The sequence below is a fragment of the Ochotona princeps genome, chromosome 1 (assembly GCF_030435755.1).
Source record: "Ochotona princeps isolate mOchPri1 chromosome 1, mOchPri1.hap1, whole genome shotgun sequence".
NCBI lineage: Eukaryota > Metazoa > Chordata > Mammalia > Lagomorpha > Ochotonidae > Ochotona > Ochotona princeps.
This window is the reverse complement of record NC_080832.1, coordinates 78755767-78774452: the sequence shown is the minus strand read 5'-3', so window position 1 is coordinate 78774452 and position 18686 is coordinate 78755767. Positions and strand designations below refer to the sequence as shown.

General features: G+C 35.6%; 1 protein-coding gene across 3 annotated transcripts in view; it reads right to left on the bottom strand.

The window, feature by feature from the left end:
* PHIP (pleckstrin homology domain interacting protein) overlaps positions 1-18686 on the bottom strand; it is a 129061-nt gene that overhangs the window by 94623 nt on the left and 15752 nt on the right. For 2 of the 3 annotated variants that reach the window (XM_058661242.1, XM_058661249.1), the window contains one exon: positions 1643-1803. In XM_058661242.1, coding sequence (XP_058517225.1) covers positions 1643-1803 — 161 coding nt within the window. Of the gene's footprint in view, positions 1-1642; positions 1804-6693; positions 6731-18686 lie in introns of all 3 variants that reach the window. The other variant, XM_058661244.1, reaches the window with a different exon arrangement.

Below are 18686 nucleotides of genomic sequence, written 5' to 3'. Positions count from 1 at the left end.
CTTTGGGACATCCTCTTCTGTTTTCCCAGGCCACAAGCAGGGAGTTGGATGGAAGTGGAGCAGCCGGGATACGAACCAGCACCCATATAGGATCCTGGCACATGCAAGGCGAGGATTTTAGCCACTAGACTACTGCACCAGGCCCAGCACTCAAAAAAATTTCCACAAAGTACTGGACTAACATTAAAAGTAAGAAATTATATACCTGCTATACTTTCAGTGTATTGGTTCATCTTTACGGCCATCAAAATGAAGTGCAAATACAATAATGCTTCCTTCTCATTTCAGTTAACTGCTACTTTGGAAAGCTTTCAAACACCAAAACTGTCAAATTTGCTTTAGATTTTGAGAACTGCATTTGATAATATTATATTAAGCTGAAATTGTTAATTTTTCAATTATATTTGAGAATACATTAAGCACTTTAGTAACAGTAGCTGTCCCACATTCTGAAAATAACAACCTGTCAGAAAGCTTAGGAATTTTCACCTTTATTCTGTTTGTATAGATAAAAATGGAGAAAAAGAGAAAGGGAAATTACTGTTGTAGGAAATAATATCTAAATTGCTGAGCCAAATGAAAAGAAATGTATGTCATCCTGCTCTTTATCCATTTTACACATGACTGAGCTTACGGACAGAGCATAAGCAGGTGTTCAGTTCACAAATAAATTTTGAAAAAATAGGAATCTTTTAGAATTATTTTGATTGTAAACAAGTTGCAACTGCTTTATTGAATGACAGAGAATTTCCATTTTAACTTCTTTCACATTTTCTTATTTCTCATGAAATTAAGTACTCTGTAAAGACTGTGTTATTTCAGCCCACAAGATAGTGTTAATAATGAGTATAACCAAAATAATGTAATACATATTACCCTTAATGGGTAATTTTCTTTAGCATGTTAAAGGAAGTAAAAAAGTAACCAAACTCAAAGATTCTCTTTAAACATAGCATCACATACATTGATGATGTGTTAGCAGTAACAGGTAAAAAGCAGAGTTGGATGCTCTCAGCTATATTCTTGCTATTACTATTTTAAGGAAAATATCCCAAAGACTAGCAAGTGGGTTTTTTTGTTATGAATAATACTGAAAGGTTCATTTAACAATCTCCTACAACTAGCTTAACTCCCTTAAGAAATGGTCTTGATTCACAATTAAAATTGTTGCTTGAAATTTTGTGAAACATGAAATTCCAAAATTAAATCTTGAGAACTATACTAGTCATGATGCAGGACAAAAATAAGCAGGCACTTCACAAAGTTCACAGATAAAGTAAGTTTTTTTGAAACAAAAATTGTTGAAATCTATACACAGTTTTTCTGTAATACCTATTTCAATGAACTTTCTGAAGATCTTTGTTAAAGCCTCAATTTCAACACTTTTCACACCAAAATAAATTTGTCTCGTACCTCCCTTTTTCCAAACTTTGTGAAGTTTTGCTATTTAGCTATGACTGTGTTTCAACAAAGCATTTTTCAGTTTTCCTAAATTGGATATAGTTCTAATTTTAGTAATATTTTATTATGCTAAATTACCTAAATTTTCAAGTTTCCTATTTAAAACATAAATTTTCATTTTTAGTTCACCCAAGAGCAATGCTTAATTCCATGTGACTAAATACTTTGCAATATTACTTACCGTAAATATACGCCTGCCAGTTCGATCAAAAGTTACACAGTATACAGAAGACAAGTGTCCAAGAATTCGTTTGTGCATTTTCATGTGCTGATATACTGCAGTTGGAACAAGTTGTTCTAATCTGTATTTCCCATTCAGCTTCCTTGAAAACAGAGTATCCGCTACCAAGAAAAAGAGGGAAATAAATATAACAAAAATTAATTTTATCAGATTACAACTCTTAAGAATTCATGTATTTCAATCTGTCATATGCTGGTAAGATTAAAAATGCTAATGCATATAGCTCCCAGACAAATTTTCAAAATAGAAATTAAAATATCAGGTATCACTATCCTTATTTTAATAAAATACAAATGCATTCTTAATAAATATGCATAAAGACATTTAGGAAGAAAAACATAAAGGAATAAAGTATAGCTAAAGGACTATCTGAAATCACAATTAAGCCAGGATCAAAATCCAGACTTTATTTTCTTACTACAACACTTTAAAAACCAAAGTGCATTTTATTATGTACTACAGTAAAAGTCTTAGGAGATATTTTTTAAAAATTAAAAAATAAAAAGTGGAATCCAGCGATTTTTACATGAAACAAACAATAAGGGTCTAAATTTGACACGAAAGATGGTTTCCAAACAAGAACTTCTGCACCAAGTGAACAGAGGAATAGGTAACTGGCATTATTAGAAAGTAAAAGTTAAACCGGGAGTCCTGCCAGGCACCATATAATAATTCCTTATCTAGGATTTATCACCTTCTTTTCAATTCATTCATTCTAATCATCCTGCAAAATCTGACTTAAGTTTATTTTCTGCCCCAAAGCTAGATTTTCTATGTTAAGGATAATTAGCCCAAAATGTTCTCTTTCATCTAAATTACTACAGTATTCTCTACACTAAAAATTCTGGACAAAGGAGATGCTTGAAATAAGGCTTTTTTCTGCAACTACCATCTATACTGGTATCATATGTGAAGTTTGTTCCAAATAAAAATTAAACATGTATACTAAATATCATTTAACACCAAGTCAGAGTCTAGTAAATATTCTCTATCCAAACTTGATAAAATATGCTTCTCAGGCATTATTGTAAACAATCTCAATACTTACTGTTTCCATATCAAAATAATATTTGCTCATAAAAATATGCAAATATTACCCTCCTAAAAGCTAGTTTAAAGCTGGATGCTTTGCAGGTTGTAAAGCAATAATACTGTAATGAGAATTATATTATGCTTATAGATTTTTATCACAGCAATTACTTTCTATTTTGATAGAGTTTCTGTTACTATCAGTGTATTCTATGTAACAATCTTCCGACATCTGGCAACGCCTAAGACAAAGTTTGACAGTTGTGAATTAGTACATTTAAACTTATACTATTAATACAATAATTTAATAGACTCAGTAAGTTTCAACAACAGTTTAGCCTTAACACAGAAATGGCCTAATTAAAAGATATCTCCCAGTACTTTGATTTCAAACTAATTTAATTCAAGAATCACACATAACCACAGACATCAAAAGTCCTACCAAATGCGAACTCAAATCGCTGCATACAAACAAGAACCACTGACGTCTCTGAGTCTCTTAGTGGTTCTCTTAAAGTAATGATACGGGACGCAAAAAAACTAATGTTACCAACACAAGCTGGATTCCCTCTATCTAAAATTTACAAAATTCTCAAAATACTGAATTTTATGAAATTTAAGTATGAAAATATAATTATTAGAAATAAAATATCAAAATCATTATTTCTGAAGATGTTCAAGTACAATTATATACATGTCAGAATTTTTACATGAATATACAAATCACAGCTGATAAAGTATCTTCTAAGCAAGAATTCCAAAGAGAAAGTGTTACTGTTCTCTTAACCATAGTTTTTACTGACCCTAACTTACATTCTTGGAGCCAATAAGGAAAAAAAATAGCATATTCAGAAAGTTATTTTAGAGTCACTCTGTCAAACTAAACTTTGCAGAAGCACATTAACTTAAAACTACAATTTCATAATACCCTTTAAATTATTTAGCTAGAAATTTGCCACTAACTAAACGATGACTGCATGCTAAAGGGGAGGGTACCTAGAAGAGTACTTAACTGTCACCCAATCTATAATTGTTTCAACAGAAGCAGAGGTACAATATTCAGAGAACAATCACGAAGAATGCCCATGTAATAAGCTTGAATTCAAACTTATTAAATTCAAACTTAATATTTTTTTCCATGGGAAAAAGGTAGAGAAGTATGGGTCAGACACTGTTATAAAACTGAAGTACATCAATTGGAAAGGGGCCTGACCAGGTCGAACATGCAGATGATTTTTATTAAGATGCATAAAGGAGGGCATCTAAGGCCCCCATTAGAATTTACACCTTCTATTATATCACTAAAATAACATGATCTCTGTCTTCCCGCCCAACAACTCTTAAATACCTCACAGAAATAATTTTCACAATTATATAAGCCTAGTAAATAAATACTACAAATAAATTAACCTTAAAATACACAAGACAGTTCAGTCTAATAGCTTTATGACAAAAAGGCAAATGACTATTGTCAAAAATTTAAACCAATTTCTGGGTAAAAAGCAGTGTCTGCTGAATTGTAGGAATTCTCTAAATGTTAATAAAGTAGAACATCAATTTTTTAAATGAGTACTTGAAAACATAAGAGGATATAAAGAAATCAGTTCTTTATGTAATATTATAGTTTTAACCTCAAATCAAGTAGGACTAACAACTTTGGCTTCAAAGTTCATTTGTTTTCCTAAGTATGGTGATCAAAATTATTCTTAAAGCCTGCCAAAGCAAACTAAAATCTTTTGTTCTTGGTGAATTATTTCATACCCTCCAAGGCTAATTCAAATATCACTTTCCTAAGGAAAACTGAGTTAACTATCAAATGCATCCTCTGTTCAAAACTGTAATATTCTTCATTCAAAATAAACATCAATTTCTTTACCTAACAGACTCCCATTTCTTGAATAATCCTGCCATCTATTATTCTCTGGCCTTATCTGCTATTTCAATCCTTGGTTGTTCCAGCAACTCTAAACTCCATCCTTCAAGCACACGAGGAATTCTCCTAAATTAAGGCTTTTGATATTGGCTATTAACTCTGCTTGGAACTGCATATGGCTAATTTCTTGTACCTCCAAATCAGATAATTGTCTGTTACCTTGTCAATGAGGCCCAAACTGCTCAGCCTATTAAGACTTGCAACCCATCCCTTATCACCAACTGTGACTATCAATCCTCTTTATATAGTTCTACATTTGCCCTGAACCCATCACATCACCTCATATCATGAATTAATTTGATTATGTTCAATGCTTATTTCCTGCTACCTGTTAGTATAATAGCAAATTCCAAATGGGGAGGAATTTATTGTTTTGTTTTGACTTACTTAAGAGTTAACAATGGTGCTGGGTACCTATTAGATATCCAAAATAAATTAGGGGAATGAACAAATAAATTACATGCTAACAAAACAGTTTAAGGAATTTAAAAAGTGGGTTTTTCTTTATGTTACAGAGTAAAAGGTCCAAAATATCTTACAGAATGCTTCAATTGCCTTGCTAAATGCATTTAGCAAGAAACAAAATACATGTACTTAATTTTCTGAAAATAGATTAGTCATGTAGTAAAATTCCAGAAATCAGTCTGTTATCCACTTGAACCTTCAATACCTTCAAAGTCTGGAGTAAAAAAAGAAGTAAAACAGTGGAAAGTGTCACTTGTGGTGAATCTCCCAAAAGTCTCAGAAACAAACTCCTATACAGAAATCTAAAGAACTAGTTATTAAAGAACTAGTTATTAGACACAAACAAATGGTCAACGATTTCTTAAATATTAGCCATGATCACATACCTATTTTGCTGGGTTCTTATCCATTTTTCCTCTGGGTAGCAAAACAATGTATTAAATTTCCCGATTAGTCAGTTCTTAGTTTACATTTACTTATTAAGAATTGAATCACTGGGCCCACTATGGTAGCCTAGTGGCTAAAGTCCTCGCCTTGCATCCCCAGGATCCTATAAGGGCACCACTTTGTGCCCCGGCTACTTCACTGCCCTTCCAGGTCTCTGCCTGTGGCCTGGGAAAGCACTAGAGGACAGCGCAAAGCCTTGAGACTCTGCACCTAAATGGGTGACCCAGAAGAAACTCCTGACTTCAGATCAGCTCAATTCTGGCCATTGCAGCCACTTGGAAAGTGAAGCAGTGGACGGAAGATCTTTGTCTCTCCTTCTCTGTAAATTTGACTTTCCAATAAAAACAAATCTTCAAAAGAAAAAAAAGTTGATTCATCCTCTAATTAGAATACTAATGCATACATGACTTAGAAAATAAGATCAATAAAAGAAAAGTTTGTAGTAAATTGCCTAAAGTAATTACTAAAAATTTTGCAAGTTTCCTCTTATACAACACCTGGATACCATGCTTCATTCCTTAATGAGGTGGGGTTTAGGCAATTTCTCCAGGTGCATTACCACAAAAACATAACCACTTCCCACAAGATATGCCTGGCTTTCACATTATATTGTTCCTTGACATCACAATCATAAATTTTATGAAGTCAATTTGATGAATATTCTGCTTTTCAAAATACTTTTATACTGCTTCAATATGAAGACTCCTACTCAATGACACAACAGCCACTAACATTTTCTTTTAGTACTCTGTAATTTAAATTCTCAGCTAACTTTTAATGCATATGCAATTTTAACATGCGCCCACATAAACTTCTAAGGACGTTTTTCTCCCCTAAACAGAATCAGTTGTTTCAACCTATCCATTCCTAATTCTGTCTTTCCATTAAATTGGCTTTATTATATGTACTCTGTGTGAGGCCAATTTATTTACACATATACCAATAACAAAATTTTAATTTTCTAATTAAAGTTTTAATATTTATCTTGGTATTCTACCTTAATAAATAAAGGTATCTTATTCTAATTTATAACTAATTTTGAATATAATGAAAGTTAAAATAAGTTAACATTATAAATGAAATTTTATTTCCTCATAAACAGGAAAATTTTGCTTACTTCTTAAAACTGGGCCCAAGTTTTCAATGTAGATTATCTTAAAAAGACAAAAATAATAAACATTACTTTGGTTTCTCTCGCTATACAAACATATATATTCTCAAATAAGTTGATAAGGGAGAGGGGAGGAAGTAGCAGAGAACGGGGAAGGGTCATAATAGTATCTGTAGTAACTTCATTAACTATAATATGTTTCAGAACAGAAAAGCATGACAATAACCCTGGCATATAAGTAGTAAAGCCAAAATCACATCCCCCCAAATGTTTATAATTTTTTTCTCCTTTTTGCAAAGTACTTTGTAAAACAGCCAGAACACATAGCAAAATGGAATTAAGTTACACAATCAACATAAATCATGGATAAAACATATCATTTAAGAATGTTAATATCCCCCAGCTCTAGACAACTGGCTAGGTTGTCTTGGATCCTGACAAATAGTACACTGCTTGGAGAAAAGCAGCCGGTAGCTGGTGGGTACTCTGGACCTGGTTAATGCCAAATCTGTGTCAACTGTATCAGTGTGCCAATACAGTTACCTATTCTAGTATTACTCTAGTATTTTTAAAAGACATGCAGGGGATGCTGGGTTGGAACATTAACCCTTGTCCCCCAGGCATGCAGTACACTTGTGGGGGAAGGGCTGCTGATTCCTGGGGAAAGGGCATGTTTGAAAGGAAAGGAGCGATCTCCACCAACCCAGCCACAGCACTAGCACATATCAGGGAGCGGAGACCGGTGATGTAGAGAGGGGAAACTGAAGGGCACGTCTGGCTCAGGCCAAGACACTGACCCAACCCACATGAGACCTGGGCTGAGCATCATCTGTTTCCCCTGGTGCATACAAAAGCTGGGGTTGGGAGCATGCTTGGCCAAAGTACCCATCTGCCAGTGCTGCCGCAAGGGGATGGGCCACATCAGGATGGAATGAAATAATCCATTACAAGCTCAAGAGCAGGAGCTGGGAGTGGACCTGGAAGGAGAACTATGGGAGCTCCCCTGTTAGGATGCAGCTCCCGCTGGTGAGCAAGAGAGCCAGGGCTAGGGGAGTCCTAGGCTGAGTTATGGCATCCGTGGGTGTGCACAAGAGCAGGATGAGATTCCAGATGGGCCAAACCAGGCTGCAGCGCATGCCAGCGCATGCCAGTGCATGCAAAAAAAGGTATGGGACAGGCATGGTGGAGGTTATTTGGGATCACCCAAACTACATTATGGCTTCCAATGGTGGGCATAAAGATTGGGCATCTGTTGGTTTGCCCGAGATGGAGTTGGGGGCAGAACTGACCAGGAAGCTGTATATACCAAAAGTGAGTTGTCTGGTGCACGAGACAGACCAAACCTGACCCTGTCTGGCACTGTCTGAGGTTACCTCAGCTGAGTTTTCTTTGGGAACTCCCCAATTAGGTAACTAGATTCAAGTCCTAATCACAGAGAAAAATCACATTAGAAGTAGCCCAACCTTTGAGCACATGTATTAGGACTGGGCCTCCTTGGTTGCAGAGGCCTGTGCAGTGGACAGCATACCCAGATGTACATGGGAGACAGGACAGCCAGTTCATCTAAGGCAGAAGAGGCCTCATCAGAGGATGGAAAGCATAACAGGTTGGACAACTCTCCTGGACAAGCTTTGCAATATGTTCCTAGACTGTGAAAGCACTAAGGTTGACTTGTTCAGCCAAAAGACCTTGGGAAGTTATTCTCAAGCCCAGTGCAACAAAGCCAATATCTCTGAACTATCAAAACTGCTGAAGTAACACCCTGGAAACATTCTTCCCCACTTGACCTTCTCTAAGGTGTCATCAAAAGACAATTCCCTATCCCCTGGTGCCAATATAGTTTGACAGCAAGGAGTGACCTTCCATTCCCCTACTGCAGACACAGGATTAAAAAAAAGGGAAGAATTGAAACACTTCTCTTGCCCACCTTCCTCCATACCTTAACCCTCTCCACACTTATCAGAGGCCCACATGCGTGTACATCCCTCAACAATGTAAACAATATTAAAAACAAAAAATTTAGAAAGGTCAATATTACAATGAACAAACAAATGCTGAGGACAATTTTTGTTAAGTGCATACACTACACCACATATTATTTACTCCATTGTATGAGATCTGTTTTCTGTTTAACAATCAGAACTAGAAAGCCAAAACCAATTTTTATCAAATCATGAAAAGTGGAACCTACAGGCAGCCAAATGAATATATGGAGATTGTGTTGGGAAAACCATATTGCATATTCCATTTTATTCTACCTGGAGAACCAATGTCTGTGGCTGAGGATATAGAGGAGGTCATAACAAGAATATGCAACTCAGAAGGTACCCCAGTACAGCTTGGATTATTTTCTGCTATAGGAAGAAGGACACTCAGAAAACAATCTTCTTTAAATAATTTTTCTGCAATCCATTTTTCGCCCCTTTTTGACTGTTACTCTGACTTGTTAAGAAAAACATTTAGAAGGAAGGTTCTTAGGCTTTCTGTAAATAAAATGGAAAATTATGTTTTGTAGTTAATAAGCACAAAAACTTTCTAAATTAAAATACAAAGCAATGAAGTTTGACTAATCAATACCTAATTTTCATTTAAATATCCATAATCTGTTCTAACAAATGTTTTCTAAGGCTAAGTAGGGACTGGCATTGAGGTATAGCAAGATAAGCCACCGGCTGCAATGCTGACATCCCATATGGGTGACAGTTCATGTCCCCAGCTGCTCTACTTCCATCCACTTCACTGTTAATGTGCCTGCGAAAGGCAGAGAAGGAAGTTCTTGGGTCCCTGTGCCTACGTGGAAGGCCTGGAAGAAGCTTCTGACTCCTGGATTGAGTCAGGGCAGCTCTAACCCCTGCGGCAATTTGGGGAGTGAACTGTAAGATGGAAGATATTCTGTACGTGAGTATATAACCTGCCTTTCAAACAAACCTGAAAAAAAAAAAGACGAAAGAACTCATTTCTAGTAAAACAAGAATTTGGGAATCTAAAAACCCAAACTTAAGTTATCTGCAGAAAGTGACAGAAAATAAGTATACATGAAAACAAATTCCAAACTGATTTTCCAGTCACATGTATCATACTGATTTTAGAAGTTATATTTCCCAACAAAATAGTGAAACATTCACGACCAGACACTCGAAGAACAATTTATATAGCAGTAATCTCAAATTCACTGTGTTTACAGTTAAGTATACTGTAAACTGTAAGGCTAACAGATAACCAAAAAATGTTGCATATTGTAGAGATCCACAAATTAAAATAAATGAAAAACAGATATGAGTATAGGGTAAAAAAGTAGATAATTATAATTCACTAACAGTTTACACTAAATTCTGGCTAGGGAAACTCATTATTAAAAAAGAGGAAAATATGGTATAGAGCTATAGAAAAGTTCTTACTAAAAGGACTTTAAGAATCTGATAACAGAAAAAGCTGTATTATACGCCAGAATTAATATGGCTAACTTAAAATACAATATAGGGGAGCTACTGTTGTGGTAAATCAGATAAAGCTGCCACCTGCAATGCCAGCATCCTATATGGGCACTGATTCAAGTCCCAGCTGTTCTACTTCCGATCTAACTCCCAGCTAATGCTTGCAACCCTGCTACCCATGAATCAACACCCAGATGAAGCTCCTGGCTTCAATCAAGCACTGGAGCCACCTAGAGATTGAACCAATGGATGGCTGACCTCTCTTTCAAATAAATAAATAAACCTTAAAAATGAAATACAAAAAGAAAATACACAATGTGGTGGGGTAACGATTACAGAACACTATTCCACATAGCAGGTTTGGGAAAATCTTTTTTTTTTGGGGGGGGGGGGAGGATTTATTTATTTATTTGAAATCCAGAGTTAGAGTAGGAGTGAGACAGAGCCTGAGAGCTTCCCACTTGATGATTCATTCCCCAGAATCAGCCAGGGCTGAGCCAGGTTGAAGCCATGTGTTTCATCCAAATCTCCATGTGGGTGGCAGAAGCCCCAACACTTGTGCTATTTCTGCTGCTTTTCTCAAGCGATTGTCAGGGAACTAGATCAGAAGTAGAGAAACTAGGATACAAACAGTGCCTATATGGGATGCCACAGGTGGCAGCATTATCTGTTATACTGCAATGACAACCTCACATTATATATACACTCTTTTTTAAAGAGAAGAGAATATTTAATCTGCTGCTAGATATGGGGGTAGCAGACATTTGGGTCTCAGGAACTGAGATACTCCTGAGTTTTTTTTTTAATTAATTACATTGTATTATGTGACGCAGTTTTATAGGTACTGGGATTCCCCCCACCCTTCCCCTAACCCTCCCCTCATGGTGGATTCCTCCACCTTGTTGCATAACCACAGTTCAAGTTCAGTAATCTATAGCCATTTTAAGATGTATAGAACCCAGTTGTATATAAACTAAAATTGAAATGTCAATGAAGTAGTCACAGGATGTGGTTAAGAACTTGCATTTTTTTTTTTAACATAGTGGTAACTCAATACTATGTCAATTAATTCCATAACGTTATAAATTGTTGATGTTATGTTGGGGCTTTTAATTGATCAGGATGATACTCTGCTGGCTCTACCTTCAGACCAGAGGTCTCCCCAACAAGCTGTTGAACTTATCTGGACAATAAGATGCTGGACTCTATGCTTGGTATATGCTTGCAACGAAAGAATCTCAACTGAACTTGAACTGTGGTTATATATACACTCTTAGTCTACCTTCAATCATCCTCTCCAGTGAGTATGATCATAATCCCCAATTAAAAAAAAATTACCAGTAAGGAAACTGAATAGCTAAATGTAACTTAGAGATGAAGACCAGGTATGACTCAATTTAGAGCCAGGGTATACTTTCAGCTACTATATGCTGAATATGCAGAAAAACACTGTAAAAACACTCATTTTTTAATTTTCAAGTTTATCCATGAACACATATTTAATATAATTAGTTTTCATTAAATAAATGTGTCTCAATCTACCTCAAGAATTCAAAATAGCATCAGGAAGAGTGCAAAATATCTAGAAACATTAAGGTAAGATTAAACAACTGATAAAACATTCAAAAATACGTAAAAATTTTAAATGACAAAATAATACTAAAACCTATATCAAAGTATATGAAAGAGTATTATGCTACTGAGAATGACTAGTTTCTATGTAATAACAGTCTAAATCTGATTTATTATTAAAAAAAAATAAACACTGGGCAATCACTGTGGTACAGCAGATAGCACCAGTGGTGCAATGACAGCACCCCATTTTGAGTGTTGGGCTCATGTCCTGGCTGCTTCACTTCTGATACAGTTACCTGATGAAGAACTGAGAAAAACAGCAGAAGATGGCCCAACATTCAGGCCCCAGCCACCCATGTGAGACCTAGATGAAGCTCCTGAGACCTGGCTTTAGTTTGGGTTTGCACTGGTCATTGGGATCATCTGGGGAGTGTACCAACATAGATTTTCATTCTCTCTCCCTCACTGTAACTCCATATATATAAGCTTTCATTCAAGAAGTCCAAAGATAATATAACAGGACATCAACTTTTTTTAACCAGTGAAGTTTTAAAGCAAAAGCAAATCATACCAGAGATAGTTCAGTTTCAATTTTTTACTATTTAAAAGAGAACTGTACAATGAGGAACACTAATTCACTGTAGAGCCACACTTGAAAGGATTGCCATGGTAATTTATTAAACAGCTATTGCCAGGAAATGACATCCAAATATTCATAATTTGAGAACCAGGATAATCTGGGAAACAATTCTACATGAGTTATTTCTACAGCACTACTGGATCTCTGTATCATCCTGCATCACTACGTAAGGACCACAGGAACCGTAACAGTAACTACAGTGCGTATCTCCAACAAGCAAGGGAGGGCTACAACCTAAGACCGTTAATCCTTTGTGGAAGGTTGTCCACAAAAAGTGTATGGGGTGGAAGATGAACAGGGATTAGAAAGGTAAAGCAAAATAATCACCAGCACAACACAGTAATTATGAGTATTTATCTTTTTTTACCATTGCCAATTAAAACAATCAATATGCACAGCAGTTATTCTCTGAATGTTTATATTTGATTTTTGTGTTTAGCTATGCCTCCTGTTTAAAACACACATTTCTAAGATTTAGCAGATATCATAAATATAATAATGTGTGAAAATAACTAAGAACTGAAATAAAATACAGAAAGTTAACAGATAATGATTTCAAGAGTTTAAAAAAATCTCATGAAGTATGTAACAAGCACTAAAAAATGGGCATATACTAGAATCATTAAGATGTATTATTTATTTGTTCACTCTTTTCTTTCCTGTAAATTAGTCTAATGCTTTTTCAAACAGAAAACATAATAATGGTACTAAGTTTTGCTTTAAATAACTTTAAATGCTTTTGTAGTTATTTTAATAAAAATCATTTTTTAACTTTTTAAATTACGTAGTTTCATGTCAATCACTCAATTTTGAGTCAAACAACATTTAGAAGTACCTACTATGAGCCATGTATGGGCTGGTGGGGGGAGGGAAGGGCATATAACAGGGAAAAAGAAGAGACATATACTTACCGCCCTCATGGAGATTACAGTCAAGCAAGGGAGAAAGACACGAAACAAGCACAACGATAACTGTTATCAAATAGAAGGTACAGGGAAATCATGACATATACAGCAAAGGGATCTAAAAATATTTAGTAGCAGAGTGGCGAAGGGATGGGGCTGATCAGGCAATCTGGACAGACTTTTCTGAGCAACTGACATTTAAACCAAAACTTGAAAAATGAACAGCCAAATAATGGTGGTAAGGTAAGCATATTTCAGCATGAGAAAACAGCATGTGCAATAGCCTAGGCTGCAACAGCACAGCATTCAAGCAGCATAAACTCAGGTATGACTAAACCCCCAAGCAAAAAGAAAAATGTCAAGAGGAGATACTAAGAAAGAACAGAATACAGACTGCCTTATCAGTTATACTGAACATTTTGAGCTAAATTCCAGTAATAAAAGGTTTTGCTTCTTTTTTTTAAACAGTACTATAATGAGATTTGCTTTGGGATAATTTATTGCAGTTTTCTCTCAACACTGAGAATGGTTTGGAAAGGAGCTACGTAAAAACAACAGCTAATTCTGCAAAAAAAATAGCTCAAAAAATAAAATTTTGTTCAAGAAAAGGTTTAATGAAGTCAACACCAAGATCAAGAGTTTCTTCAAGAAAAAAAAAAAAATTCTGGGCCCAGTAGGCTAGTGGCTACATCCTTGCCTTGCAAGCGAAGGATCCAATTTGGGTGCCCATTCACATCCCAGTTGTTCTACTTCCCATCCAGCTCCAGGCTTGTGCCCCAAGACGGCAGTAGAGAATGGTGCAAAGCCCTGGTACCCTGCATTTGCAAGAAAGACCGGAGGAATCTCCTGGCTACTGGCTTCAGATCAGCTCAGCTCTAGCCACTGTGGCCAGTTAGGGAGTGGATGGATGATCTTTCTCTCTGCTTCCCCTTCTTTCTGTGTATCTGCCTTTCCAATAAAAGTACATAAATCTTAAAATAAATAAATAAAAATTCTGTTCTCAAATTTTAATGTTCATCAGGCAGTACTTGAAAGAACACACCACTTTTACTGTTCCTAAAGTTCATGTATGGAAACTTAATTTAAATGACTTATATGCAAAATAACAAATGGAAACAGCAACTACAAGATTAATAAATAATGAACATCAAAAAGAAAGCCAAAGGTGCTATGTAGCACGAAGTTAAATGTGTAAGATTTGAAGCAAAATAGAGATCTTAGCTACTACCTCTGATAGCTTTGATTTCTTAATAAAGTGACAGTGCCTTTAAGTTGTCATGAAAAGCAAATGAGATACAAGTAGTTGCCACACTCAAAGGTATTTTCTACTAACATCACAGGAACTGTCCCTAAACAACCAAATTCCCAAGTATTATATTTCCAAGTCTCTTGAGAGATCATTTTTCCCCTGCAGCTTTTTTAAAGAGCTAAGCAAAGTATTGTTCTATTTCTACAAATACCTAAACAGCTTGATCATGGATTTCTTAGTTTCAAAAGATGTACAGAAATACACTGAAATTTTAATGTGAAAGAATCTCCTAAAAAAAAAAAAAAATCAGAGATCCGCAGCCCTTGCTAAAGTGTAAAGCCACTGCCTGTGACGCAGACATCCCACATGGGTACTGGTTCCTATCCCAGCTGCCCTCCTTGTGATCCAGCTACCTGCTAATGTGCCTGGGAAAGCAGTGAAACAAGGGCCACTTGTCTAGGCCCCTAACACTTTTGTCCTGGCTGCTAGCTTGGCTTGGCTTGTCCATTCACTTGCAAGTGAATCAGAGCAATGATCTCAATCTCTCTTTCTCTCCCTCTCTAAATTTGCCTTTCAAATAAGCATATAATTTCTTTAAAAAGATACAATAATTTCCTTAATACTCTTTAAGTATGAAAATTGATATAAAAGCTAGTGATCTCACTGAAAAAACAAAGGTTCCTCAAATAGTTCACAAAAATGCATATTATGAAAAACCATGCACAAATTTCAGAATTTGTAAGCAATAAACATTTTTAATACCATTTTCTATTAACTTCCAATGTGAAATCACATGTGATTCATACGAAGGTGCTTCCCTATTACTACTGGAATTGTTTACCCAAAATTTCATAGAAAAAGGAGTGGTGGGGGAGATCTTTCATCTACTTTTGTAATGTAAAAACAAACTTCATTCCGTTATTTATGAAAAAACTAAAACAGCTGGAGGAGCAATGATTTTAACTTTAAGGAAATGTCATTCTTCAAACCTTTGCATCCCCATTTATTAATCATAACAATAAAATAGAAATAATTTTCCTTTTTATATATCTGTAACTTTAGCACAATATTAATTTTATTCCTCCAAAAATAAGATGTAAGTATATCTTAGGAGTCTCCCCAGAAAGACAGTGAGAAAATTACATATTATAACAAACTGAAACAGGAAGACTAATGGAACACATACCAAAAAAATGATAATGAATATAGCTAAGTCAGCAATCATGGAACAAAAACATGAATTATAAAACTACAATATTAAAATTATGACTAGAAAAGCAGAAGAAAAGTTAGCTCTAAATAAATGGTTACTGAGAGAACCATAATAGAAAAACATATTTAACAATTAAACAGATATAACTAGGGACAAAATATGGATTCAGTTCAAAAATGGAAAAGAATTAGTATGGAATATCAGAAAAAATATGAACCTAAAAAAATTATAATCACTCACTTTATTGAATTGCATATTTAAATAACGTGAAATTATATGGTAAATTATGATTTTATAATATAAAGCAATCTTTCTAATAATTATGTAAGAAACACAACAGTGGGCATTGTGGCACACAGGATTAAGCCTCTACTTGGGATACTCTCGTCAAATATAAGGTTCTAGGTGTTCTTCCTTTGCAGCTAGCTTCTAATGTGCCCAGGGAAGCAGTGGATAATGGCTCAGGTACTTGAACTTCTCTGCCACCCACCATGGAACCAAGACTGTGTTACAAACTCCCAGCTTCTTCCTGGGACAGTCCCAGCTGCTGTGGCCATCTAGGGAGTGAAACGGTGGACAGAACATCATTCAGGAGAATACTTGCACACTCTCTGAAACTGCTTTCAAGTAGAGGAAAATAAACATTGGAAGGAGGAAATATAGGAGACAGAGAAGAAGAGGTGTAGAAAAAAATTCCTAATTAAGTATTATAAAATAATTCAAATACAATAGTGGAAATGAGACTACACATGAAGGTACTTTCATCAGAAAGTCTACTGAAGCATGGAAGTAAAAATTACTTATTTTTATGTAAAAAAATTTTGAAAGCCATGCATCTGGATGGTCTTCAGAAAGTTTGTAGAAGCTGTTTAATGTGATAATATTCTGAAATTAGAAATTTTCTGTATCAAGATAAAACTTTAAGCTCCATTTTCCTAACAATTTTGTGGATTTTTGTTTTGTTTCTAAAGATTTATTTTACTTTTATTGGAAAGGAAGATTTATAGAGAGAAGGATCCAGAGAAAAAGATCTATCCCTGGTTCACTATCCAAGTGGCTCCAAGGCCAGAGCTGAGCTTATGTGAAGCCAGGAGCCAAAAGCTTCTTCTTGGTCTTTCAACACAGACTGAGGGTTGCTTCAAAGATCTTCATGTAATTTGAAGTAACTCTTTGCTGCCTCTGTTCAAATTGGTTTTCAGAGAATCACAATGTAGGCAAGATACAAGACTGTAATGTACAGGCTCCTTATCATTGACTGGATATGTCCGCAATAAAATTGCTTTTCAAGGCGAAACTTCATTTTTAAGAACTGCATTCCCCCAAACTATTCATCCTCATCCACAAAATTTAATAGTAACCTTCATCCTTCCAAAAATCAAAATAAACAGAGAGGTAGGGAAGTACTTAGGCATGACACTAAGAAGTAAAAAATGAAAGACCTAGAGATAAAGAATTTAGTTCGATAAAACAGCAAGTATAATAAAAATGCCAACAAAAAGGATTAGCAAGTAACTGCTTTAACAGATTGCAGTACAATCTTTCACAAGATAAACATGCATGTTAACTTATCTCAAATTAAACTTGAAAGGCTGCAATGTCTCTGATTCATAATTTCCTTCTACTCCAGTCCAGTTACTGATGTATAGTTATATATTATAGGCAAATACAGCTGTGAATAATAGGGTAAAGGAAAGGACAACACAAGAAATTCCTTGGGGCTTTTAGAGGCGATGCAGTTTATGCCATCGAAGTATATACTCATGTATCTCTTCCACAGTAGATGAATTACAAATTAATAATAACAATAGACTGGTGGGAACTAATAACAATAGATTAGTAAGATATTTTGGTTTTGCCTTTGTTAATGGTATTAAGGAGATTATATAGTGTTAGAAAGGATTGACCACTTTGAATCTCCTTCCGTTAAATCTATAACTCCAGTTCAACTTTCAATCTATACTAAGAACTAGAAAGAAACAAAGTGTTAAAATATATAAGAAAGCACAAACAATCTGAAGTGGTTCTTACATTATATAGAGATGGGTTTTAAAAATTTAAATGCGGGGCCTGGCGTGATGTCCTAACGGCTAAAGTCCTCGCCTTGAACATGCAGAGATCCCATATGGGTGCTGGTTCTAAACCCAGCAGCCCCACTTCCCTTCCAGCTTCCTGCTTGTAGTCTGGGAAAGTAGTCACACACAGCCCAAAGCCTTTGGACCCTGCACCAGCATGGGAGACCCGGAAGCAGCTCTGGGTTCCTGGCTTTGGACTGGCTCAGTTCCAGCTGTTGTGGCCGCTTGGAGAGTGACCCATCAGATGGAAGATCTTCCTCCCTCTGTCTCTCCTCCTCTCTGTATATCTCCCTTTCCAATAAAAATAAATAAATCTTTAAAAATAAATAAATAAATAAAAATACAAGTGCAAGGATCTGATAAGCTAAACTGGTTGACTCACAAACATTTTAATTTCTTAAAAATCACTTTTGGGATTTTTCTTCCTTATATCAAACCTAGTATTAGATGGCTCTCCTCTTCATCCTACCAATCAGTCCATTTCTTTTATCCTTCATCCATCTCTGAATTTTTCTGGTACCATTTCAGGGCATAATTTAAATCAATTCCCTATAAAGCCTTTCATTTAATATGCACTAATACTGAATAGTTGGGTTTATGAATAAAACACAATTGCTGTTTTACAGTATTTAATAGTAAAGAAAGTAAAAGTAAATAAATAGTCACAACCATAATAAAAGCTACAACCAGACCCTGGTACAAAGACTCAACTGGCTAATCCTCCTTCAAGCTGCTCCATCTCCCATTCAATTCCCTGGTTGTAGACTGATAACAGCAGTAGAGGTTGGCCCAAAACCTGGGGACACTGCACCTGTGAGAGAGGCTCCTGCCCCTGGCTTCAGATCAGCTCAACTCCGTGGGCACTTAGGGAGTGAGCCAGCAGATAGATGATCATTCTGTATCTCCTTCTC